Source organism: Daphnia magna, unplaced genomic scaffold (genome assembly GCF_020631705.1).
Source record: "Daphnia magna isolate NIES unplaced genomic scaffold, ASM2063170v1.1 Dm_contigs066, whole genome shotgun sequence".
Classification (NCBI taxonomy): Eukaryota; Metazoa; Arthropoda; class Branchiopoda; order Diplostraca; family Daphniidae; genus Daphnia; species Daphnia magna.
Window position 1 is genome coordinate 369,486 of NW_025533119.1, and position 25,143 is coordinate 394,628.

At 41.7% G+C, this 25,143-nt stretch overlaps 2 protein-coding genes and 1 pseudogene across 2 annotated transcripts; 2 read left to right on the forward strand and 1 right to left on the reverse strand.

Moving 5' to 3' along the window:
- Window positions 1-146: 146 nt before the first annotated feature.
- LOC116923316 lies at window positions 147-1,068 on the reverse strand (annotated as a pseudogene).
- Window positions 1,069-11,783: 10,715 nt separating this feature from the next.
- On the forward strand, window positions 11,784-12,851 carry LOC116934205. Its single transcript, XM_045180828.1, has 5 exons — window positions 11,784-11,940; window positions 12,046-12,124; window positions 12,191-12,255; window positions 12,366-12,477; window positions 12,532-12,851. The coding sequence occupies exons 1-5, from the start codon at window positions 11,895-11,897 to the stop codon at window positions 12,791-12,793; spliced, it is 564 nt and encodes a 187-aa protein (XP_045036763.1). The 5' UTR covers window positions 11,784-11,894; the 3' UTR covers window positions 12,794-12,851.
- A 537-nt stretch (window positions 12,852-13,388) lies between these two features.
- LOC116934201 lies at window positions 13,389-17,883 on the forward strand. Its single transcript, XM_032941788.2, is given in 2 exon segments — window positions 13,389-17,257; window positions 17,259-17,883. Coding segments are annotated over 2 exon segments (4,494 nt in total).
- Window positions 17,884-25,143: the final 7,260 nt, after the last annotated feature.

The following is a 25,143-nucleotide window of genomic DNA, read 5'->3' on the forward strand; positions in this document are numbered from 1 at the left end:
CGTTCTAAAAAAAATAATATTCCCGGCTTATGCGAATGAAGAATATTAATAAGATAAAGATTTTCTTCGTAAAACGGCTGTGATTTGGACGATCCTTTTCCAGTCTCCGATATGGAGTCAGTGTAAGTCTTATAAGACTCTTTTAGTTTATTTCATCGGCCATAGACTTTCACCCATGCTAAATCTGGTTTCCGGCTTATATTTACACCTTTTTGCCTTAATTCGGCTGCAATCGAAGAGAAGCACTCGTCTCGTTATTTTTTTATCACTTACTACCTCCCAACGGTCTTTTATGATTTCCAAAAGCCGCACAGAAGCAATGGAGTCAATTTGTTTTCGTTCTTGAGATCGTTTGCCTGACCAAATATCATCATCCGTGTCGACCGTATCGTTGTCAACTGCACAATTGCCGATCACTTTTTCTTCCTCGGACGCCGTTTCTGTTGCAGTCGAGGAAGCGGCCAATGCAACGTCCAGAGCAAATTCAGCGTTGGCTTTAGTGTCACTACAATCTCTGGCAGATTGTGGTTCTTGATTGGTTTGTGAGGCGTTGATTAGTTGTTGGATGCTCTCAATGTAATGCTCGTGGATTTTGGCAGGGAACATCATGATGCCCAACAGGCACGTCATCAATATCAATAGAAACGACATAGGTTTCTAGAATAAAATAAATGTGACAAGGATTAAAAAAGATACACAGGGGCAGTGCATATACGGGAAAAATAAATAAAAATGAAGCGTACCATCAGCCCTAGTGCCTGAATAAATATAAAAGGCATCACACTTATAGATTATGAATCCATACAGGATAGCATTGCTAATATAATCGAAATCTTTGGGATCTTCCATGGTCAGAGGTTGAAGTAGAACTGAGTTTCCCAGAGAATATTGTGGGGAATGGTAAACAAATATCATAAACCTAAAAAGTGAACATAGCCTATTTACATAATTTGTTTTTGTTGGTTTTGTTCATGTGATGGGTACCTGTTATGAAAAGGAAACAAATTCAATGGAAAGCTTCCTTACCCTACCTCCTTTTTTGAAACCAAGCAAAAATCGACTTTTCATTTTCGAAAGATTAGGTCGACCAGAACTCTACATAAAAATGAGTCAGTATTAGTCGTGGATCACAGCGCGCTTATAGTAGATTGCAAAACTGTATTTGATTTAGTGTTATCGGAAACTCCGGAATTTTATTCGGATGACGAGGAAGATGTTGAGGTTTCTTACAATAACTTACTAATAAACGTCTTAACAATTATTGGAAAAAAATTGTACAATCCAGGATTCTCATATTCGATTATCAGGGTACGTAGAAATAGAGAGTAGTAAACATACCAATTCGAAAAACTAGCTTTATTTCTGTGTCTATTTTGCTATGATACCGATAATAATTAATCTCTCTTTTTTCTCCGCAGATTTATTCGCAACATTATACCACAGTTCACAGATTTGGATTTCCAAAGTCACTTTCGTATGTCACGGGCATCCTTTACAGCTTTGGTTTCATTTTGCCAAGATCACAAGCTCCCGGATTCAGCAGAGTTTCCACACCGTTATATAGAACCTCTGCCAATGGACTAAATGGTTTATATAACGCTGTGGTATATAGCAAATCAATGCACACATCGAGAAATATCGCTTTTATTTAATCGATCTGTTTCAACAATTTGGAGATCCGTCAATCAGTGTACCAAAATCATCGAACTTCAGCTACAACATTTCATTAAATGGCCAACAGGTGAAGAGACCCCATTGATTGCAGATGAATTCCAACATGTTGCAGGATTCCCTGGTGTTATTGAAGCAATGGACGGTACTCACATAGAAATTGTATCCCCCTCAGAAAATCAGAAGGATTTCAACAACAGAAAGATGCGCCACTCCCTCATCTTGTTAGCTGTTTGTCTTCCAAACCGTTCGTTTTCTTACACTTACGCTGGATTCCCCGGAAGTGCAAATGATGCCAGAGTCTTCCGTTGCTCTGACTTAGGTGTCGCTATTTATGAAGAACCAACTTTATTGTTTCCGGGTTCCCAGTATCACGTGTTGGCAGATTCTGCATTCCCTTGTACACCTCATGTAATGCCGTCGATAAAAGCGAGTTTAGCGACAACTAAAAAAAAAATTGCAACGCAATATTATCTAAAACTCGCATTCTCATCGAACATGCATTCGGTGACATCAAAAACACATTTCGGCGGTTGCATTACATTTATGCTCACGTGGAAAAGGCAGTGAGAATTATTTCGGGTTGCTGTGCCCTCCACAATTTTCTTATCAGCAGAGGTGAACGAATCGTGACTTACCAGTTACCGAAAGATATTGTCGCGGGTGAAAAGGGGTAAATGTTTATCTCTTTACAGAGATGATTCACCCGCTCATTGAACTACGCTGCGACCGTGGGAATGAATCATTGCAGATAATCAGTGCTAGAAGTAGATACGGAGACATGCGCTCCGGAAGGGGCGTAATTAGCATAGCAGTATAAATGCAAGTGTAAAATTCGGTAAAAGACAAGTTCCCTGGTTTCCCTAGAGTTCTTCAGACGCTTCTCCAACTTTTGGTAATGGTTATCCCTTTTGTTTGAGTTAAACCATTGTTTAGAATTTAAGTCATCACTTGTTGTATTTGTTTGTTCTTGTCCCAATACAACTCGTGTGACAATTGGTGGAGACGCAGCTCGTTACCCGTAAGTGACGAATTAGTGCTGCAGAGTTTTAATTTTTGAGACGCAGCTCGTTACCAGTAAGTAACGAATTTTTTTGCTGCGGTGTGGCAATTATTGAAGACGCAGCTCGTTGCCTGAGAGTAAACGAAGTCGTGCTGCAGTCATTGTTAGCCGATGCCGAAGAGGACAAACCCACGGCTACCTTGTTGCCCAAGAGACCCCAGCCGACGATTACATCCGCTTCGAGAACTGTCAAGCGTTCCGGTAGAAACTTCACCTACCCCAGCCTCATCGTTGGAGAGTGGAACTTCCTTTGTTGGTGAAGCCCTAAATTTTGAAGGTCCTATTCCAAAGGACCATTTGACCGAAGAAGCTGACAGTCAGGGTGAATCAGTCGAGACTGGAAGAGATTCAGACTCGGATTCAGAAACCGAGGTCGTTTTGAGAACTGCAAGTCCAGTTGTTCCAGTCAGTGGACAACAATTTATAGTGCCATCAGGGCCTATTGTGCAGCCACAAAGACAAGCTATGGCAGCTGTCAGAAAATTTATTAGCCCGCCTATCTTTCGAGGTAGTCCGGATGAAGATGCGCGCCAATGGATGGAGCGCTACGAGACAATTTCCTCCCATAATGGATGGGGTGACGCCGAAAAACGTAATAACTTCAATATGTACTTGGACGATACTGCAAGAAACTGGTTCCTGTGTGCAAGAATCCCGAACGGCTGGGAAGACACGACAGCACAACCTGCTGCAGGAGGGAACCCTGCCACACCTGCAGTTACCGGCCTTCGTTCGATGTTTTTAAAAGAGTTTCAACCGGACAACTATGGCCTTTTCCAAGAAACAAGACTAAGAAGCAGAACACAAGGAATGGATGAGCCAACTGTTAGGTACTATTATGAAATCCTCAACCTTTGCAGACTGGTCGACTCGAATATGTCGGAAGCACACCGATTGGAGCACCTTTTTCGAGGCCTTCGACCAGCCCTTCTTAGAAAAATTTACCCGTTGAAACCTAAAACATGTGAAGAGTTTTTAACACTGGCCAAAGCTTATACGGAAGCGTCGCTCATGTCAGAAGCAAGAGGATGGAAGGATGCGGCAATGGAACCACATAAACCTCTTGAGCAGGCACCAAACCTTTCCGTCGTCTATCCAGACCAGCAAGCAGAATTTATGAAGTCAATGCGTGAGTTAATCCAAGACACGTGTGAGAAATTAATGGCAAAGGAGCAAGAGAAGGCAAAAGGGCCCTACAAGCCAAAAGGACGTTCTACTGACGGGAGACCATTTTGTTTCCATTGCAAGAAACCCGGGCACGTCGCTCGGCAATGTTTCAAAAATCCAGAATCTCACAATTATAAAGCTCCGACACGGGATGCAGTGCCAGCTACGCCGTCAACGGCGAATACAGCAGTAAATCTGGCGACCCAAGCTCCTAACGTACAGGAAGAAAAACACCTGTTGAACTTCGATGGAACAAACTTGATTAAAGAACCTGTGTTTTGTGGTGAGGTGAATGCAACAGCAGTAATTGACACTGGTGCAGCAGTGACAGTCATCTCTCCTGAATTATTGAAGAAAACACAATTCGTTCAGCAGCCATGGAGTGGTTCCGGAATTATTCTCGCGAACGGTTCACGAGTGATGCCCGAAGGAGCAGCCGAAATCCTGGTGACGCACAAAAACAGATCTGTGAAAGGAAAAGCAATCGTTATGGCAATGTCAGGAATTGAACTTTTGATGGGAAATGATTTTCTCAAACAATTTGGATCTATACGGATTAATTACCAGACGGAGAAACCTCTTCTCACTATGGGTGATTTACCGCTTGCAGTAATCTCCCTCCCTGCGAAGGAAGAAACAGAAGATACTGTGTTAGTATCCAACGAGCGTCAGGAAATTCCAGCGTATTCAATTAAACCGGTTCCAACGAAAGTTTCTAGTAAACTGGAAGGCGCTTGTGTCCTGAAACCATCAGTTTCACTGATGGCCACGACAAGTCTGTCTACGGGTCACGCCCTTGTGCAGAAGGACCTGGAAAACATTCCTGTAGCAAATCTGTCTCCCAAATCAGTGTGGCTGGAGAAAGGTGTAACATTGGGGACTTTAGAAGAAATCCAAGAAGTGGAAAAAGCAGAAGAATCTGGTGAAGTTCCAGGAACAAATGCTACGATTGAAGAAATGGATGAAAAAACTAAAAATTTATTGGATAATTTGAAAAGCAGAATTGGAGAAAACCTGCACGAGGATAAAAAAGTGAGGTATTGAAAATTCTCAAAAGTTCCATCAGCTGTTTCGCATTTAGTGAAGATGATTTGGGGCACTGTACGTTGGTGGAGCACGACATTAACACTGGAGTTAACCCTCCAATTCACCAGCTCCCTTATAAGAGTGCCTGGAAGGAACGAGCTGTGATCCAGGAACAGGTGGAAGGAATGTTACGCCAGGGAATAATTGAACACTCGGAGAGCCCTTGGTCTTCACCTGTGGTCCTAGTAAAGAAGAAAGATGGAACTTGGCGTTTTTGTGTTGATTATCGCAAACTTAATGCAGTGACCGTAAAAGATTCCTACCCGCTGCCTCGTGTGGCCGATACATTGAGCCGCCTGGAGGGGGCTACAATCTTCTCCAGCATTGATCTCCAATCCGGTTATCACCAGGTGCCAGTTGCCAGCAAGGATAGACCGAAAACAGCTTTCGTAACTGCGGATGGATTATATCAGTTCCGTGCTCTTCCATTTGGATTAACTAATGCCCCGGGCACATTTCAGCGGGCAATGGATATTATTTTAGCCGGACTTCGATGGACAACGTGCCTGGTGTACCTAGATGACGTCATCGTCTACTCGGCAACGTTCGAACAACATTTGGAACGACTCCAATCAGTGCTGGATTGCCTTGCAAAAGCCAACCTGAAACTAAAATGGTCAAAATGCTCATTTGCTAAGAATACATTAAAAGTATTAGGTCACGTCGTTACCAAGGAAGGTGTTGGTCCGGATCCGGAAAAACTAGAGGCGGTGGAAAATTTTCCATCTCCAGCAGTAGGCCATTCAACAGCAAATAAAGTCAAACGAGTACAAAGCTTCCTGGGATTGTGCTCCTATTACCGGCGTCACATCCAGAATTTCGCAGCCATCGCACGTCCGCTTACATCGCTAACAAAGAAAGACATTCCATTCATTTGGGGAACGGATCAAGTTAGTAGCTTCAACGCTCTAAAAGCAGCACTTACATCAGCTCCAGTGCTAGCTCATCCAAACTACGAGTTACCGATGGAAATTCTACCGGACGCCTGTGGTTTCGGCATAGGAGGTGTACTAGCACAGCGCATCGATGGAGTTGAAAGACCAGTAGCTTACGCAAGCCGCTTATTATCGAAATCAGAAACAAATTATTCTATCACGGAGAAAGAATGTCTTGCATTAGTATGGTGCCTTACCAAGTTTCGATGATTTGTGTGGGGTTGTCAAGTGAAAGTGATCACCGATCATCAAGCGTTGTGTTGGTTAATGAGCAAACGGGACCTCGCCGGACGTTTAGCGCGTTGGAGTCTCTCGCTTCAGGAGTACGATATAACTATCGTATATCGTAGTGGGAAAACACACGACAACGCCGACTGCCTCTCACGAAACCCACTTCAGCAGATCGAAGAAATGGAAGATGATCGATGTTTCATCGTTGCGGCCATTGGACCAAATGCAGTGGATATCCTTTCTCCCGAAGAAAACGGCTCATTTATCCGCAAACAAAGAGCTCACCGTGATTGGAGCGAAAAAATCTCGAAGCTCGAGGACGGAAAAGAAAGGGTGAAAAACTTCGTTCTGTGCAACGGAAAGCTCTACAAAGAAACTTTTAAGGATGGAAAAAATTACAGAAGACTATGTGTACCTGTGGAATGTCGTGAAAGAATTTTGCAAGCTTATCACGATGACATTGTTTCCGGTCATTTAGGCATCAAGCGGACCCTCCACAAAATTTGCAGTCGATTCTTTTGGCCGAAAATGAATCTTGACATAACTCGCTACGTTCAGAGTTGCGTGAGCTGTCAAGGAAGAAAAGGAGTTCCAGATAAACCTCCGGGATTCCTGCAATGCATAAAAGTAGAAAGACCTTTTGAGAAATTGGGTATGGATCTGCTAGGTCCATTCCCTTTGTCTCATAAGGGTAACAAAATGATAATTGTTGCAGTAGATTACCTAACTAAATGGGTTGAGCTGAAAGCTATGCCAACCGGCAAAGCAGAAGATGTCGCTGAGTTCTTCGTTAACCAAATTTTTCTTCGCCATGGAGCTCCAGAACAAATCATCACTGATCGAGGAAAATGCTTCGTTGCTGAGTTAACTCAGGCAGTGGTCAAAAAGTTACACACCAACCACAAAACAACATCCAGTTATCAGCCTCAAGCAAACGGGGCTGTGGAAAGAATGAATCATACGTTAGCAGCAATGCTTTCCATGTATGTTAGTACTGACCAGCGGGATTGGGATGAGACCCTACAGTATGTGTGCTTTGCGTACAACACAGCCAGGCAAGAATCCACAGGATACTCTCCATTCTTTCTCCTCTACGGACGCGAGCCGAAATTACCAATCGACCTGGAGCTGGGCGCGGATCCGAATCCATTGTTGACAGAAGATGGCGCCACAAGCGATTACGCAGATCGCCTATTGATCGAATTATCGACAGCTAAAGAAATAGTGAAAACTAGAATGGAAGAGGTAAAAAACAAACAGAAAGAGAGGTACGACTCACATCATCGGGATCTGTCCTTCCAATCCGGAGATTTAGTGCTAGTGTACAAACCATTCAGAAAAGTGGGAAAATCCGAAAAACTCCTTCACCGGTGGTTGGGACCTTTTAAAGTGTTGAGGAAAACCACGCCGGTGAATTATGAGGTGACATCAGCAACCGGTCGAGGGAAAACGGATATTGTGCACGTCATCCGTATGAAGCCATTCTTTGAAGCCTCAAATGAATGGCAGCTCCCACAAGAAATAGCTCCAAACAATTTAGAAGAAACCACTGAAAAAGAACACAGGGAAGATCAAGAAATTGAATCACAAGATGTACCAGCAGTTACCAGCCCTCAAGCGGTAGCAGATGACAAGGAAACAGTTACCGAACATCCCACAGCAGATGGCGTCGTGGTAGCGCCCTCCACTTCAACTGAAATAGCACAAGCTCAAAGGCCCATCCGTAACAGAAGACCACCCGCTAGGTACCTAACTTGCTTGGTACCATTCTTGATGCTCCTGTTTACGGTCTTCAATCCACCAATGGTTACGGCACTGATCCTGAGAGAAAACACGATTTTTAAAGAACATGTAGATGTCGCTTTCAGTGAATCAGCATGGACAATCGTAACTGACCTCGATTTAGGGCCGGCTGGAGCAGCAATAGCTTACTTGCAACAGAAAATTCTCCAACAACAAGCAGTGGCAGACAAGTGGAAACAGCAAGGATCTCGACCACAAAAATAGCAGCCAAAAGAATTTTCAGCAAATTACGAAGTTTCTCGAAGGAACTGGAGAGCGTGACCGAGCAATTCGCGACCGTGAAAGAAGCCTTAAACACCAACCCAAGAAACCGACGTAGTCTCATCGACGGAGGTGGATCAGCTCTCAAATGGCTTTTTGGCGTTTCAACACAGCAGGACCTAGAAGAATTAAACAGTCAGGTGCAACACGTTAAACTGAATCAAAAGGAAATGATACACATTATGGACAAGCAAGCTACCGTTCTGAACGAATCGTTGTGGGAATCCAGAGCCAACTCTCAGTTGATTAGAGAGCTCCGAGGACAGTTTGCGTCCTTGCAAAGCGTGACCGCACAATTATTAGAGTGGAATACAAAGCTAGAAGAGCTTGACTTAGACCATTTCGAGTATTTCTTCCAGCTGGACGACACGTTTGAGGCGCTGAATCAAATCCTGCAATGGCTACACCAACTTGCCGATAGCCTCAACATAGGATTCAGTCTATTAGCAAACGGGCATTTAGCCCCTCAAATCGTTTCCCCAGCACGATTTAACGCAGTGATTAAAAATGTCAACCGACAATTACCTAGAGGATGGTCAATTTCCAGCGATGAGCTTTGGGTGGCTTATCGTGAATCCACAGTCACGGTGGCAGCATTGGAACATCATTTCAGGATCTTCATTCAGGTCCCTATCTTCGATCATGCTCAACAGTATAAGCTGTTTCAGATCATCAACCTGCCGGGGGCTGCAGATAATGGAACGCATAGTGTCAGCTTTAGCAACTTACCAAACTTTCTTGCAGTAGCAGCTGACCTCGAAACATTCCTGGAACTCTCCAAAGACGACGTCCGGGAGTGCAGTAAAATAGGTCGACCGTTATGTAAATTCCATACGGGCATCAGCAAACGGAACGCTCGCAAGTCCTGCGCCATAGCAGCATTCATGAACGATGTACCTCGAATCAAGACGCAGTGCCGGAAAAAATTTGCAGATTGGCGAGGTCCAGAAGTCGTATACATTGGAGCAAATCAATGGGCCTTCTCGGCGACGAAACCACACGACATAGTATTCTCATGTCCACCCAATGTTGGACAACCGCCCCTAAGAACGCTAACATTACCAGCGGTTGGAATATTTGAAGTACCTTTGGGTTGTACGGCGAGAACAGAAGATTGGGTCTTCCCAGCCAGCATGGAGGGAAGCATAGAAGCCCCGAACCTTCAAGCGGCGGTGCTGCCATCTGTCAACGTTTTTTCTCAGGACCCAACCAGTAACAGCAGCGGGAAGCACGTCATCATCGAAATTCCGCGGGAGAACACGAGTTCGATAGACATCATTAGTGAATTACTTCAACGGAATGACCGCGCCAGGTTAGCTGCTGAAATGACGGGGGAACAAATTCACAACCTTGTGACCAAAGTGGATAAACAGATGGAGACATCTTCTGCCCGATACCCATATGAATTAATAATAATAGCTGTAGTATTAAGTATGGGAATCACATTTTTGGGTTATAAATTTTACCTACTTAGTGCAAGGTTAGCTGCTCACGAACAGCACGATGTGGTCAGCCTACCACCCGAAGACCGCGGGAGGGAAGAGTTGGAAATGCAGAACCTGTAAAACAATAATTCACCTCCCGTAGTTATTATGCACCTATAGTAATCATGTACCATTGTGTCAAACTTAGCCTATGATGCCCTCTAGCGTAGAAACAAGAAAAGAGAAGAGTTGTGTTAAAAAATGTATTGAAAATTCAAAAAGGGAATACCGGATTGCAATTGACAAAGGAAAAAATTATAAGGCTTCAGATTCCGGATTCTCCCCCAGAGGTTCAAAACTTCCAGCGCGACCAGTCGGGCTGCCAGCCGAGCCTCCACCGTGGAGAACAAAACCTCTGAATGGAAGTCGGAACGTCGGGGGACGGATGATAAACATCCTCACCTGACTCAAGCCACCACAGAAGTCTAGCATAGTTGTGGGAATAAAAATCGCGATACTTCGCGTAGCCGGGATACGTACTAAAAGAAGGAAGAAAAAAAAAAAAAAAAAAAAACAAAAAAAGTTAAAATTATGATGAAGAAATTTCCTAGAACACAAAGGGAAACATACCTGTAATAGAAGTCCAATTCCCAAACTTCCCCTGAAAACGGTGTAAAATCCAAAGAGGTACCCGTAACCTTAGCATCGTTTAGGAGTGTGGCAAACAGCCTCCGATCACTTACATTCAGGCGACGGTACCGGCTCACAGGATTACGGAAGGCAATCTCAGCGAAGCGCACAACGGCAACGTCAAAATACCGCCAGTCGGACAATACATCGGAAAGGGTGAACATCTTGAAAGACCTGTATCACACCAAAACTGAAAATGAACTGTGCCAGCAGAAAGGCTGTGCCCGATTTTTATGCAGTTTCAATAACCTTCGAGGATCACAATCATTGCCTATCAGTTCCATTTCTTTTACATTGGTGTTATAGTTAGTGTTAACAAGGGTAACCTTCATGCTTTATCGCAGGTAGATAAGTACAGTCGGGTCGCCTGTCTTAAAGAAGGGGGACCTGTCGCGGGTGAAAAGGGGTAAATGTTTATCTCTTTACAGAGATGATTCACCCGCTCATTGAACTACGCTGCGACCGTGGGAATGAATCATTGCAGATAATCAGTGCTAGAAGTAGATACGGAGACATGCGCTCCGGAAGGGGCGTAATTAGCATAGCAGTATAAATGCAAGTGTAAAATTCGGTAAAAGACAAGTTCCCTGGTTTCCCTAGAGTTCTTCAGACGCTTCTCCAACTTTTGGTAATGGTTAGCCCTTTTGTTTGAGTTAAACCATTGTTTAGAATTTAAGTCATCACTTGTTGTATTTGTTTGTTCTTGTCCCAATACAACTCGTGTGACAATATTGAACATGAAGATATTTATGAAATTGCTGATGATTGGTTCAGCCTTCAATCAGGTGTTGCGAAAAGGAATGAAATAATTGACATCTTACATGACAATGTTGTGCTGAACCCTGATATTAAGCACAAGTGACTCTTTGACATTGTTTGTATTTTTTCTTAAACAGAGACATGTTCATGTTTCTGCAGCACGATAATACATTGGTGTCACTAACTCACTACACAGTTTTTTTCTCGAAGGATATGTTAATACTGCTTGTTGACTAGCAGTCGACGGAAAAACCTCGAAAAAATCAGGAATCGGTTGGTCTTCAGAAATTTCCGCACATGCTATACTTTCTCGTTTGGAATTTCCAAAGGAAGCCTGGAATTAGGAAAAGCCCTCTGATCTCCGGCGTCGCAATCAGAGGCTCTACACATATGCCATCGGCATTGACAAAAATGTGCACAGGCAGTTGTGTAATTTATTTTGGATAAGGAATATTACACAGTCTAAATCCAACATTTCCAACTATCGTTTAAAAAAAACACATCACCCTGGGGGTTGCAAAAATGTCCCGACCTGTTACTTGCCTTAAAGCGTAATACCTTAAGGCATAAAAAAAAATTTCTAGACTTACCCAACCCTGCCCTATGTGTCCATCACCCCGTCTACCCTACCTCTTAAAGGAAAACAAACAAAAAACCCTTTACCCCGCCAATAGGTGGCTTTAAAAAATTAAATCAGTGTTCGGATTTTTGTGCAGGATACTGTACACCTTTTTATTACCTTACTATTCAGCATGTTAAAGTTTTAATCCATCAATAATAAAGAATATTTTTATTTTAATAGGAATGAAGGAAATCTATAAAGATACAACGAGGGAATCTATAGATGATGGTATTACATAATTTCTTTATTGGTCCACCACAGTCTTCCATAAAGATTTACAAATTTTGCCTACAGATTTTTTATATATTACTTAATTCTGTTTCCCTATCACAGGTTTACTGAAATCAGTTGTTATTCACACGTATGGTCGGAAAAGACATTCAACAAGTCATTCAAACTTTATTCCAACTAGGTATATCTTTGTAATAGAACTCATTATTTTCCTTTTGTATTTTTATAACGACATTTTTTTATATAGACTACCACCAGAATGTGATGTGTCATTGAATTCTATTGATTACAATCCAAGTTATATAGATGATGGTATTACATAATTATATTTCTTTATTGGTTCACAAATTTTTCCATAAAGATTTACAAATTTTACCTACAGATTTTATATATAATTACTTAATTCTGTTTCCCTATCACAGGTTTACTGAATTCAGTTGAAATTCGCACGTATACGTGCGAATACATGCCATACATGGCTGGAATAGACATTCAACAAGCCATTCAAAATTTATTCCAACTAGATATAACTTTGTACTAGAACTCATTATTTTCATTTTTTATTTTTAACGACATTTTATTATATAGACTACCGCCAGAATGTGATGTGTCAATGAATTCAATTGATTACGATCCAAATTTATCTAAACAAAAGGGGAAAACCGACGAAGTTAAAAGAAAACTACATCACGGTGTTACCGGTAAATTATATGTTTTCACGTGTAGATATATCCCATTGAATCTAACTAGACGACATACAAATTATTGTTTACGTGTCAATAATATTGCCATGAATCTGACTAGACTACATACAACTTATTGTTTACGTGTCAATAACATTGCCAAATGACTTTGTATTTTATGGTTTAAAAAAGATGGCCCCCAAATGAAAGAAATTACTCGTGCAATCTTTGCATTCATCTATAATAGATAAATACTTTTTCAGCAATCAAGAACTTCTCGATCTTGACAAAATTGGTTTAGCAGACGTTCTTTCTGCTTCAACATTAAGACTGATTACAGAAAATCTCCACCAATCTCATCATGAAACGATGGTCGTTTGCACAGTGTGTGATCAAATTTGCCGGGAAAGCAAAACGACGCTATTCACTGTAAACGATCTTCCTCCAAAGTTTTTCACAGTTCTCCTGAAACCTGCTGGTAAAACCAACGATGCTGCAATTTTACATCCCCAGCTTTGCAGTCAGTTTAGTGTGGCTCAACATTTTCGCCAGGATGGGGTGCGTTTCCGGAATTTTTTATTATCACCAAGAGGTCTAGAACTACACCGAGACGATTGCACACAACAAAGTGATTTGTGCTGTGTTCCCAAACTACACATCTGTAAATCTGGATGTCTCAAATCCATTCGCGCAGGGACTACGCCTAAGTTCGCTATTGCTCAAGGAAACTGGATAGGGCAACTGCCGCCATGCTTACGGAACATGACATACGGCACTTTAAGTTTGCTGAGACCAATCCAATCGTTTGGGAGAATGGTGTCGTATTCGTCTTCGAGTGGAATGGGTGGTACACGGCTCACCGGTTACCTCTATTCAACAAAACTGAACACAACACTCGTGAGGTCGAAAATTCCTCTGCATCCGAAAGACGACCCCGTTAAATGTCTAGTTGTAAGCCCATTTGCTTCGGACAAGTCGGCTGCAGCCAAAGCAAAAATGGCCAACACAAAACAAGACTATATAATTGAACCGGACAAGATCGAGAAGACGTTGGGATTTTGGTGACACGTCGGAAACAAACCGATGGCCGGTATTGAATGCGACAACGAAATTTTAGTCAATTTACCACGCGGAGAAGTTTCAGCCGAAATGTATGTTATAGACGAAGAACCTTTGCCAAAAAAGGCGAAAAAAAGTAATGCTGAAGATCCAACTCCTGTCTCCCTTGATCAATTTAATACCGTTTCTGACGAATTTTGCGACGGATCGTCTTTACTTCGATCACGAGAAGAGGATGAAAACGTTGTTCCGCTTTCTTCCACCATCACTGTCGGTGCCACTCAAACTACCGATGTAAATATTCATGAAATGGCTTCCAACTTACTGCAGTCTAGTTCAGGTGCTTCCCTATCTTTGCGTACTGCTGTTGCATCTGACGGAACCGTTCAAGCAAGTGCTGACGAAGCGAACACGTTTGTCGTCCGACCGTCTACAGTGTTCGCTTCTGAGTCAGATGAAGATTATTTAGAAAAACATTACCCGGACCTTTTCCCGTTCGGCCGTGGTGGTTTCGGAGAAAAACGAAAATATCGCATATCCCGCAAAGCCTATTTGTCGTACCTGTTAAATCTAAGCACTTGCCAATTCCAGCATGTCGACTTTTTGTTGCCGCTATACGACATGACAACTCGTCAAGAAGTGGCCAGCAAAGCGTTCATCCGATCAAAACTGCCATCGCGAGAAAATTCGTCGGAGGGTGCAGTTTCTAAAGGTGAACTATTCGGGAGAATTTCAACCCGTGCCTTGAAAAAAGTGGGAGAATTTCAAAAAGCTTGTGCTGAAGCAGCGGCTAGGGGAGTTCGTTTGCCGCTAGCTCCTTCCGACGTCGACGGCGTCAGTTTGGAATTTTTCAACAGCATCAACATTTCTAACCAGCCGATGCAGCACTCGCAAGCTGCAGCTATGCGAAACCGCCAAGACGTTTACGCTGCCCACAATATACTTGGACCAGCTCAAATTTGGTTCACAGTAAGTCCTGACGACACGAAAACACTCAAAATTGTCTATTACGCCCTCGGACCGGAAAAATCGCTGGCTCATGAAAGAATAACTCCATCAGAAGAATTCCGTTTCAACCTTCTAGCCGATTGCCCCGTAGCGGCTGCGCATCATTTCGAAAACATTCTCGACGACATTGTTGAGCACATCGTTGGTTGGTGTAAAAAAATGGGACAACCCAAAAAATTGGGTGGACTTTTCGGAATCTGCAAAGCCTATTTGAGGGTGATCGAGGAGCAATCACGATTGACTCTTCACGCGCATTTTCTTATTTGGATATACGGCCACGTTAATCTTAAAGAACAGCTGCAAGAAGCTATCAACAAGGATTTCTTCAACGCTGAACGAATTGAGCTTATTCCCGAAGAAAACTGTGAGGCTACTGTACGTCCATCATCAATTGGTGAATTGCTGACTACTGAAAATGAATCAGAAGAATCCCATTTGAAAAGTATTCTCGAAAAACTCGAAAGAAACCTTGATAGCTACTCTGTGGGTGAACTTCAACTGCCCGCTCCGGAAATGCAAATGCTCACAGCATGTAATAATCCTGATTGTATCGGTCAAAGGGAGCTCATTGATCAAGAAATGTTGACAATAATGCGATCGCGTCCGACCAAAGATGAAGGTGAGCTGGAAGCTCTACAGTGTTCCGTTTGCAACATCAAATCGACGTGCAGTGATCGCATTCAAATGGCCTTTGAACACGGTTACATGCGTTGCCATAAAAAATCCAAACCAAACAAACAACAAATTTTGGACCTAATGTGGGTAGGTTTACGATCTAAACCACAGATTGAAGACACGCATCAACTAGATTGTTGGATTTTGGATGTTGCCATCATTCATGATTTAGTCAACATTCATGACTGGCGCCACCGCGCTAGTTGTTTCAAAATTCGGCAAGAGCAATGTCGTTACCACTGTCCCCACGGTGAATCGACGACTCATGCCACACCCGAATACAACGAAAAAATACCAGACAAGGCCAACGAATCATCACCAAAGGAGATAATCAAAATTAATCTTCAAATCCAAAGACGAGCAATATTCATGTTTCTGACCGATTGCAACTTGGCCGTCCTCGCCGTTCTCAAATGCAACAATTGCACCCGATACGTCCTCAATCAACTCATAAGTATGTATTACGGTTGTTACACAACCAAACATACAAAAGAAAATGAGAAGGCTCTAGTGGAACTCTTTCGTGCGCTCAACGCGTACGAAGACAAATTGAACGCCGCAAAAGCAAGATCCAATCCAGAAGAAATGAATGGCAGTAACAGTTCCGCGACGACGGAACGATCCGATTGGTCTATAGGTTACAGCCGATTACTTGTCGCTACAAGAGCGTCAACTAACGGTGAAACGATCGGAGCCCCTTTGGCAGCTTTTCTAGCCAGAGGAAATCATCTTTTTGAAATGTCTCATGATACTGCCCCACTGCTTCTGCAGCAGGCATTAGCATTTCTCAACGGAAGTCATTTGAACGCTTCAATCAACAAGAACGGAATAATTATGGCCGCAGTTTTCGATTACGTTTATCGAACTACCGATGGTCCGTCTTTCTCACTCATGAACATGTGGGTATTCGTGGCGACTCAAGAACAATGCCTTTTTAGTAAATCAACTAAGCAGAGAAAAGATGACGATAATATGTCAGACGAAGACGGCCGTGTTCTCCCAGACGACGACAACAACAAAAACGGCACCAGCAGTCACCGGACTCAACATCGTTTTCAACCCTCTCACCCTCTCTATGCAACTCATGGGCATCGCGAACGATATCGTCATCGATGGCCGAAATATTCAGCCAAAAGATTGCCTGATATTCTTGATTTAGATAACGAAAAAGACAGCATGATTGAAACACGTGACGCAAAGCGAGAATTATACGCTCAGGGCGTGTTAATCATGTTCGTCTCGTATCGCACTCTTTCCGATTTACAAAAAGAAGGGGACAGTTGGTGGGCGTCTTACTTAAAAGGAAAAGAAGAAATCGAACGCAACTCAACTACCATGGCAATACTACACAACATCCAGAATTTTTATGAAAGCTTCTGTCGATCCGGAAACGACGCTGAAAATGAAGCACACTTTCACCGTCCCAGTGAAAATGTCGCCGGAAAACCGGACGATCTCGACAACGACGCCGTCGACCTCCTCGACGTGCAAGAGCAACTTAACCAACCCGCTACTAGCACCAACCAATTCCAAGACACTCTGCGAGATCCTTCCGTTGCTAAACTCGTCAGTTTGTCTCAAAACCCCCTTCAACTCGCTCCAACTGTGACACGTCAATCAGTAAATCCATTGAATGCAGCAAAAGCTGTCGGTGATCTCCGTCAATCAACCATCAGAAAGAAATTTCAACTGCCCAACAGAGCTAAAATCGGGGACATCGTTAACAACGACGAAAATAACGACATAATTCTAGACCAACCAAAAGGAACTCGAATTGATTTACTGCAAAATCTGGACCGCGCACTTCAAGTCGCCAAACACACTCGGACCCTAAACGACGTCAAAGAACCCGAGATTTCCGATGCTAATTTCCCAACGTTGACGGAACACTAAGCACTGGACCCTCAACAGCAAGCACCATAAAGCGTTTATCCTAGCCGGCGCAGCGCTACTGCAACACGTAGCCAACGCCATTAATTCAAGAGAGCAAACAGCCATCACGAAAAGAATTTCCAGTGACATCAAAATGAAACTGAAAAAAATCTTACCCAAAGACGGACAGCTCATCATGTATCTCGGAGGTTCGGGTGGCACTGGGAAATCGCGTGTCAACGCTTTCGTCGACTTTTCACGCCGATGGCATTCAACCACTTCCGTCGTCGTCACCGCCTCTTCCGGTGTAGCTGCTGTCCTCATCGGTGGCTGCACCATTCACGGCGCACTTGGCATCCAGCCTCTGATGACACCTAAACCACCGTCATCCGAAATGATAACCGCATGGTCAGAAGTGGGGGTGATGCTTATCGACGAATTTAGTATGGTCAAGGCGGATCTGTACGATCTCCTGGACTCCCGGTTACGACTCTTAAAGGCTAATAATCAATTACCATTCGGTGGTCTCCATATGATTTATTTTGGCGACTTCTACCAATTGCCTCCAGTAGGCAGTTCCATCTACAAACCAGCGGCAAGATACCAAAACGAGCGCAACGATCACGCCATGGCGGCGATGTGAGGCCGAGAAAAATGGCTCACTCTCACTTCAGACACTATCGAACTCGAAGAGAATCACCGTCAAAAAGATCAGCGTTGGGCTGCTTCACAGGAACGATGGCGAATCAACCAGCCAACGCAACAAGACATCGATGATGTCAACAGTCGTTACGTTCAATCTCATCCATTAGCAGTTCAGCTCCAACCGCCACCGGAAACAATCGCCGCCGTTCCTGAAAACATCACACGAGAAAATGGGATACGCTATTGCGAATCTCACATGCTGTCCAATCTCCCGCGAATCTTTCCGACTGATTTGGACTGGCGCGGTCGTGAAATTCTTCTCATCCAAGCCAAAGTGACACGAGCAGAAGGCCATCAAATTGTGCAACCGCCACAAATCGCCTACGCTCAATGAATAGCCGCCAAAGAGATGAAGACCGTATCCGATTTATATTGCGCCATAGGCGCATCTTATATGATGGGGACCAACGTCGACGTCACACGAGGCATTGCCAACGAAACTGTAGCCAAATTGTACGACATCATCCTCGCGCCCGACGCACAAATCCGCATCGCCAATGTTGAAAACGGCAATCAATGCCACGCCGTCTACGCTACCGAGGTCACCTCCGCGATTTTCAAACACTCCTCCCCTTTACAACGAGAAGTGACTTCCTTCGCAACTCTTCCGGTCAGTTGCTTCCCAATCACATCCATCTATCAAAGCGTAAAATGTAAATTAGGAGCAAACGGGTCTTCTTTCAAGGTCAAAGTCACTCAATTCACGTGTGTCTCAGCACTTGTTTTAACTGGACATAAAATCCAAGGCAGAACGTTAGACGCCGTCATTCTAGGAGCTCTATCAAGAATCCACAAAACCGGCCGCAGTGGATGGATTTACGTTATCCTGTCTCGCGTTAGAACACTTAACGGTCTCTTTCTACTAATTCTCTTAGAAGCAGACCTGAAAAAATATAAACCCCGAACAGACGTCATGACAGAAATGAATCGCCTTCGCCTCATAGAAATAGCAACCCTCGCTCGCCTAGAATCTGATTAATATTTCTTTTATTGTCTGTTTTCAATTCACAAACTATTTCGATATCATATCTACACTAAGAAAACTCATAACAAGACAATAAAACAATAAAACACAAATGATTCCTTTAAAAATGCATTTAAATCAACTATATCATTTGATAATCCACACTGGTAAATCACACATTCAGCCCGTAATTACAATTGTCACACTGCTGAGCACCGTAAAACACACACTCTCAGCAGATCACACATAAACACACCACACATCCGAATGAAATGTCAAAACAATAAGAAAACACCAAACGCCACCCTGTAAAATCCAGAACAAAATTTTGTCGGCACACAAACTACAACGCACACACAATCACGAAACCACAAATCAGTCTACACTTAATCACAAAAACTGATTCCCATTAAGAAAAACCAAACAAAATAACGACAAATCAACGACAGTTTTTGTGACCTCGCATTTCTTAGTACCCATAAAGGATTCAGAAACGACCACTTGTAACCAAAGTCCAAACAGCCAACTCAAAGCTATACAAAGAAAAACTCAATTCCAATCTGCCTCAGTCCCAATTCCAACACGGTAAGAAGATGGCTTCCAAAAGTACAGAAACCACCACTAAACGGCCAGCTTAGAAGAAACAAAAAAAACCATCACCACTAAAAAAAGCTTTTAAAAAGAAAACGAAGAAGCCAAAAGTCTTTTCGGCCCGAAAACCATTTCTGAACTGAATACTTCGTGTCAAAAGTAAATAATCCCTTTCCATCCCAACAGCTCATCATCTCATACTAACCATCACTTCTTTTTTTTTATCTTGTCCCAGTTGGACGCTAACTGCTCGCCTCGTTCGTTCTTTTGTCAAACCCGTACCGATGAAAACCGAAAAAGTCAACACACTCAATCTCGTGTTCGTCGACGAGACTGGCGCAATTCGCGTCGAGGCCTGGCGAGATAATTCAGCAAAATGGGTCGACAACCTTAAGGTAATAACAAAACACATGTTAAAGAAATAAGCAAAAAAAAAAATAATCACGTTTTTCTTTTAAAAAGGTCGACACTATCTTCAAATTAACGACGTGTGCTGTGAAAAAAGTTGAAGACCGTTCCAAACAATACACTCGTTTATCGCATCCCTTTAAAATCTACATCAACGAAAAATCGCATATTGACATCGTCAAAATGGACCAAAAGGCGAAAGACGCATTTGCCAATCTACGTTTCCAATTCCAGGAATTGGAATCTCTCTCATCAGACTCAACAGGAACTGTAACTGGTAAGAACATTTTCACTCCAATTCTCCCTAAAACCAAATAATTATACTTTCCTTTTAACCCAAGATGTCTACGGATTGATATGCGATATATCTCTCGACTCGGAACAGCAATCCATAGTGATCCGACCACACAATTCCGACATCAAGGTAACTTTCATAAAATTTTCAAATTACACTTCCATTTTCAAACACTTAATTATTACCAGATCCTCGTCAACGACATCCATTGGATGTTGAATGATGCTACCATCAAAGATGAACTAAAAAAAAACCAAACTGTAGTTGCCATCCGTGAAGTACAGATCTTGGAAATACTGCCCAAGATCATCAAGACCAAGCTGTATGAAGATTCAAGTTTGATGGTGAGCAACATAGCTGATTAAAAAAAAACATTTTTAAATCACTAACATCACTGGTTTTCACCACCTAGATCAATCCGAGAAACAAGGGAATACTCCCAGCACTCATGGATGACTGGCTTGACAACACCCTAAACAGTGACACAGATGAAGACTCGAAAGATGAAGAGGACCAACCTGAAACAAAACCATCATGTTCAAGCAATGTCCAAAATTAATCCAAGCTCGTCAAAACCTGCAAAGAAAAATTATTGCTCTTCTTACCTTCAAGAAAATAATTCATAAATTTATCGATGACTTAACTCGTTGCTCCACATTTTCTCTCTGCTTAATATTTCCACAAACTTTCACTAGAAAATGTTTGCTTTTCCCAATTCACAAAAAAATTTTTGAAAACAAGAAATCAGTCTTCAAAAACAACAATCGTCTTAATTCAATAAAAAAGATAAACCTATCCCCATTACTTACTGAATTTCTTCATTCAAATCAGAAGCTGACTTTCACTGTAAACTTGAACAAAAAAACATTTTTTTTAAAACATCCCTAAAATAAAAACTAAACAAAAAACAAAAAAGTTCCCTTCGGGTACCTTGCTAACTCAGGTAGCTGACAATAACATCAGCAAGTTAATAAATCTGCCCAAAGAGGCTTTTTTGTTTTCTGTTGATGTAGTCTATACCCATCTATACCTTGGGAGGAAGGTTTGAAAGCTAGTAGAGTTTTTTACGAGAAAAATTTTGATTTTTTGTGAGTGGTGCAAGAAAAATCATCTTTTACCACCCCTAAAAACTTTTCTCTTTGAAAAATTCTACGGAAGATCCTTGAAAATAATATTTGTCACTTCCAAAATTCATCGTGGTACCACCAACTTGAAGGCACAGCCATGGGCTGTAGTGTCAGTCTTTTTCGCCAACTACAAAATGTATCGGTGAACCGCTTGCATATTACCACCTTTATCGCCACCCAATCTCTTATACCTGGCCTCCCACAACCGATCTTCCGTCGCATGTGCGTTTTCCCTTTTAAAACCAAATGGAGACGACTTCGGTATTTAGACTTCCTATCGTTGCATCGCATGCCAGATGTAATTTTGACTGCATGTTGTCTTCATAATTTCATCATACAATGTCGTGAAGATGAGGAAGAGGACCAGTGGGACGAAGATATGGAACAAAATGATGAGGATGAAGGTAAATGGAGCTTGATTTAGGCACTGCAGCAGGTATAAACAAAAGAAATAGAATTTCATATCTTTTGCTCTAATTGTCTTATGGTTTTCATATGAAATTTCAATACATGACATGAAATTACTATTTATTTGCTATTTTCTCAATAGTAGATGTCAACGATGATGTGTAGGTGTTTTGAAAATTAATTTAAATGTGGATTTTGGTTTTACGTAATTTTTTATTTGTGTTTTTCTTTTCAAAATTCCATTTGATTTTACCAAATAGATTTTAATTTATTAATGAACAAAAGTGGTTTTTAGTTTCTTACGATCTAAGAAATCCATTTGGTATTAAAAGTAGAATAAATTTGTTAGTTGTTACTTGATAGATAGTTTAATGAATTCTATTGCATAACACTAATTTATTTATGTCTACGGAAATGCCAAAACGTTCTTTAGTGTTAGTTTATGCCAAGGTTTTATTTTAATTTAGGGTTTCGGATGCGTTTTCAATCTACGGTGGAAGTTATGCACTTTGATGTAGAAGGTTAATCATTGTGACATTACCAAAAAAATCAACACACTTATCAATGAGGTAACTCATTTTAGAAATTTAAAATGCTACAGCCCTAATATTACTCTCTTATTTTCCTAGTCCAGGTATCGGAATTCCACTGGCAATGAAAACGAGGAAAATGCTTCTCTACAGCACACAATTCATGATGTATGTTTTAAATTTAGATTGTTACTTTTCAGTGCCAATCGTGTTTAAATAATTAAATCATTGAGGTTAACTGTTCCATAATTTTTTTTTCTCTCTGTTATTCTCCGCTTTAGCGGAGTACCACAGGTCTCCAAAACCACTACGAAAATTAGGGGGGTAAGAAATTAAAGGGGCGCAGAGGAAGGGTGCGGGCTTGGAGGGGCCGTCGACAGGGCATAGACTCCCGAGGCAATTTCGAAATTCCCCGGAAAGACGGCGTCAGATTCAAGAATTCAATCGTCATGCCAAAGCAGCCGCTGCAGCTAACCCGGAAGGCCCGGTAACCACCACATCCCTCTGGATTCCCTCTTCCCAAACTTGGTGAAGCATATACCACTATCGGAGTTAAAGGAGGCCCTAACTCCAAAATACTCGGGTGATATCCGGTATAAACCAACCGAAGTGAAAGGGAAAGGAGTAAGCACCTCGCCTACTCCAAACAGGCCATCAACCAGCGCAGCCGTACAGGAACCCGACCGGATCAAGCTATTCCCAAAAGAAGAGCCGGAACCAATTCTTCCACCCGGATTTGGGTATAACCCTACCACCACGTGCTTTATCGCCATGGTTGGCATAAGCCGCTGAACATCCCACACGACGCCCCGATGTCGCCAATTCCATCTGACACCCGGACCAAATGCCGCCCCACAAGTATCTTAGACAAACCGAACCCGGATCCCACCCCGGTGATCAAAACGATCAAGATACCGGTCGAAAAGAAAAAAAAAAGATAAGAAAGAATAAGAGAAAGAGAAATAAAGGGAAGACGTAATTATAGTCGATGCCGATCCAAACGATCTTATCGATCTTTACAGATTCTTGTGCCACTTGGTCTCTGTCACCTAGGCCAACCCTTTGGCCCTTCATATGAGCCATACTTTCAATGCCTTTTTACGGATCACGGGATGCCACGTTCTTTTTTTAAAGCAAACAATCAGCTGGTTGATTTTTGTTTTGTTTTTTCATTAAATGTTTTATTTTTAAACGTTATCTAAATGTTAATTTTGTTTTTACGTAAGTTTTATTTGTGTTTGTGATATTGTCGTGGGTGAAAAGGGAGATTGGTTATCTCTTCGCAGAGATGAGTAATCCGCTCCTTGGACAACGCTTCGATCGTGGTGAAGAAATTATCGGGAGAAGTCCGCTCTAAGAAAGATACACAGATACGCAGTCCGGAAGGGTAGTAATTCACCCGACGGTATAAAACGCTGCCCCGAATCTGCGTTAGATGAGTCTCCATCGGGTGAGCTCACAGAGCTGAGCTCCCTTAGAGGAGTTCCCTGGTTTCCCTAGAGGTCTTCAAACACTTCTCCAATTTTTGGTAATGGTTATTCCTCTTTTTGTTTAAGTAAAACCATTGTTTAGATTTAAGTCATCACTTGTTGTATTCATTTGTGCTTGTTCAAATACAATCATTATGACAATATTTAAAAAAATATGTGTGTATATTTGTAATTAGAATACACCTTTTAAATTAAAAAACAACTTGCTGTGTTTAATTCGTAGACAACATTGAAACAATTTTACCTTAGAAGTAAGAATATTTTGTTAATTTCTAGGTAATATAATTAATTTATTATCATTCAACAAATTTTATGTAGGTTTAATAAAATGCCTAAATGTCTTACAGTGTGATTTCAGTCATAGCTTTAAATTTCCTTTCAGTGTGTTGGCTGCGTTTTCCATCCATGATGAAAATTACACTGTTGGATACAGAAAGTAAACCATTGGGGCATTATTTGAAAAATTTACAGACTAATCAAACAGGTAACTAATTTAACAATATTTGAATGTTATAGCCCTGACATCCCTTTTTTTTCCCTTTCCAGGTATCGGAATCCCACTGGTTTGAAAACGGGAAAACAACCAGCAACTGAACAGTCAGTTGGAAAGCAACTTTCCAAGCCTACTATACAATTAATGACATACCTTTTAAATCTAATTAGTTATTTTCCAATGTATCAATCCATTTAAATAATAAAATAATCAAAACAATTTGTTTGTTTCACTCGTTGAATTAGTTTTGTGTGGTTTTTGAGTAAGACTCTTGCTATTTACTTTTTAGAATACACTGAGATTCTCTTTAAAAGGTATTTGTGTTTACATAGAACATTCCTGGTTATTTAAAACATTTGCAAAATAATAAGTAAAACCAGAATTTAAATTTGACCTAGGTGTGTCATAAAAATGGCCACCGCAATGGATGTCGGGGAAGGGAGAGGAGTAAATTTTATTTGTAATTTTTGGTTCTTAAGCTATCAAAAGCGAAGTAAACTATCATATCAAAACATTCTAGAGATAATAAAGAATCTCAAAAACATATTTTCTGTTTAGTTTGGTGTATATGAATACTAAAAAAACGTACCAAATATTTTTTTTTGGTCCCTCCCCTCAGACTTGCCGTGCGATAAATTTTTTTGAGTTCGATCAAACTCAACTGGCAATGAGTTTGAGTTCGATCAAACTTATCGTCGCGATTAATTTCCTGCGCCATCTATCAGTCAATAAAATAAACACAATGTAAAATTTATACAGATATTTGTTCTTTGAGCTTTCATTTAAGACTCAAACCGTTTTCTTTTGTTAATTTCCTTATTTTTACTTATATCGATACTATCCCGTACCGCCACAATAGTAACATTCTTGGAACTTAATTATATTTACTATT

Coding starts and splice junctions, on each gene's coding strand:
- LOC116934205 (XM_045180828.1), top strand. CDS start 11,895: ATGAAGGAAATCTATAAAGATACAACGAGGGAATCTATAGATGATG. Junction 11,941..12,045: donor GAGGGAATCTATAGATGATG/GTATTACATAAT, acceptor TCCCTATCACAG/GTTTACTGAAATCAGTTGTT. Junction 12,478..12,531: donor TTCCAACTAGATATAACTTT/GTACTAGAACTC, acceptor TTTATTATATAG/ACTACCGCCAGAATGTGATG.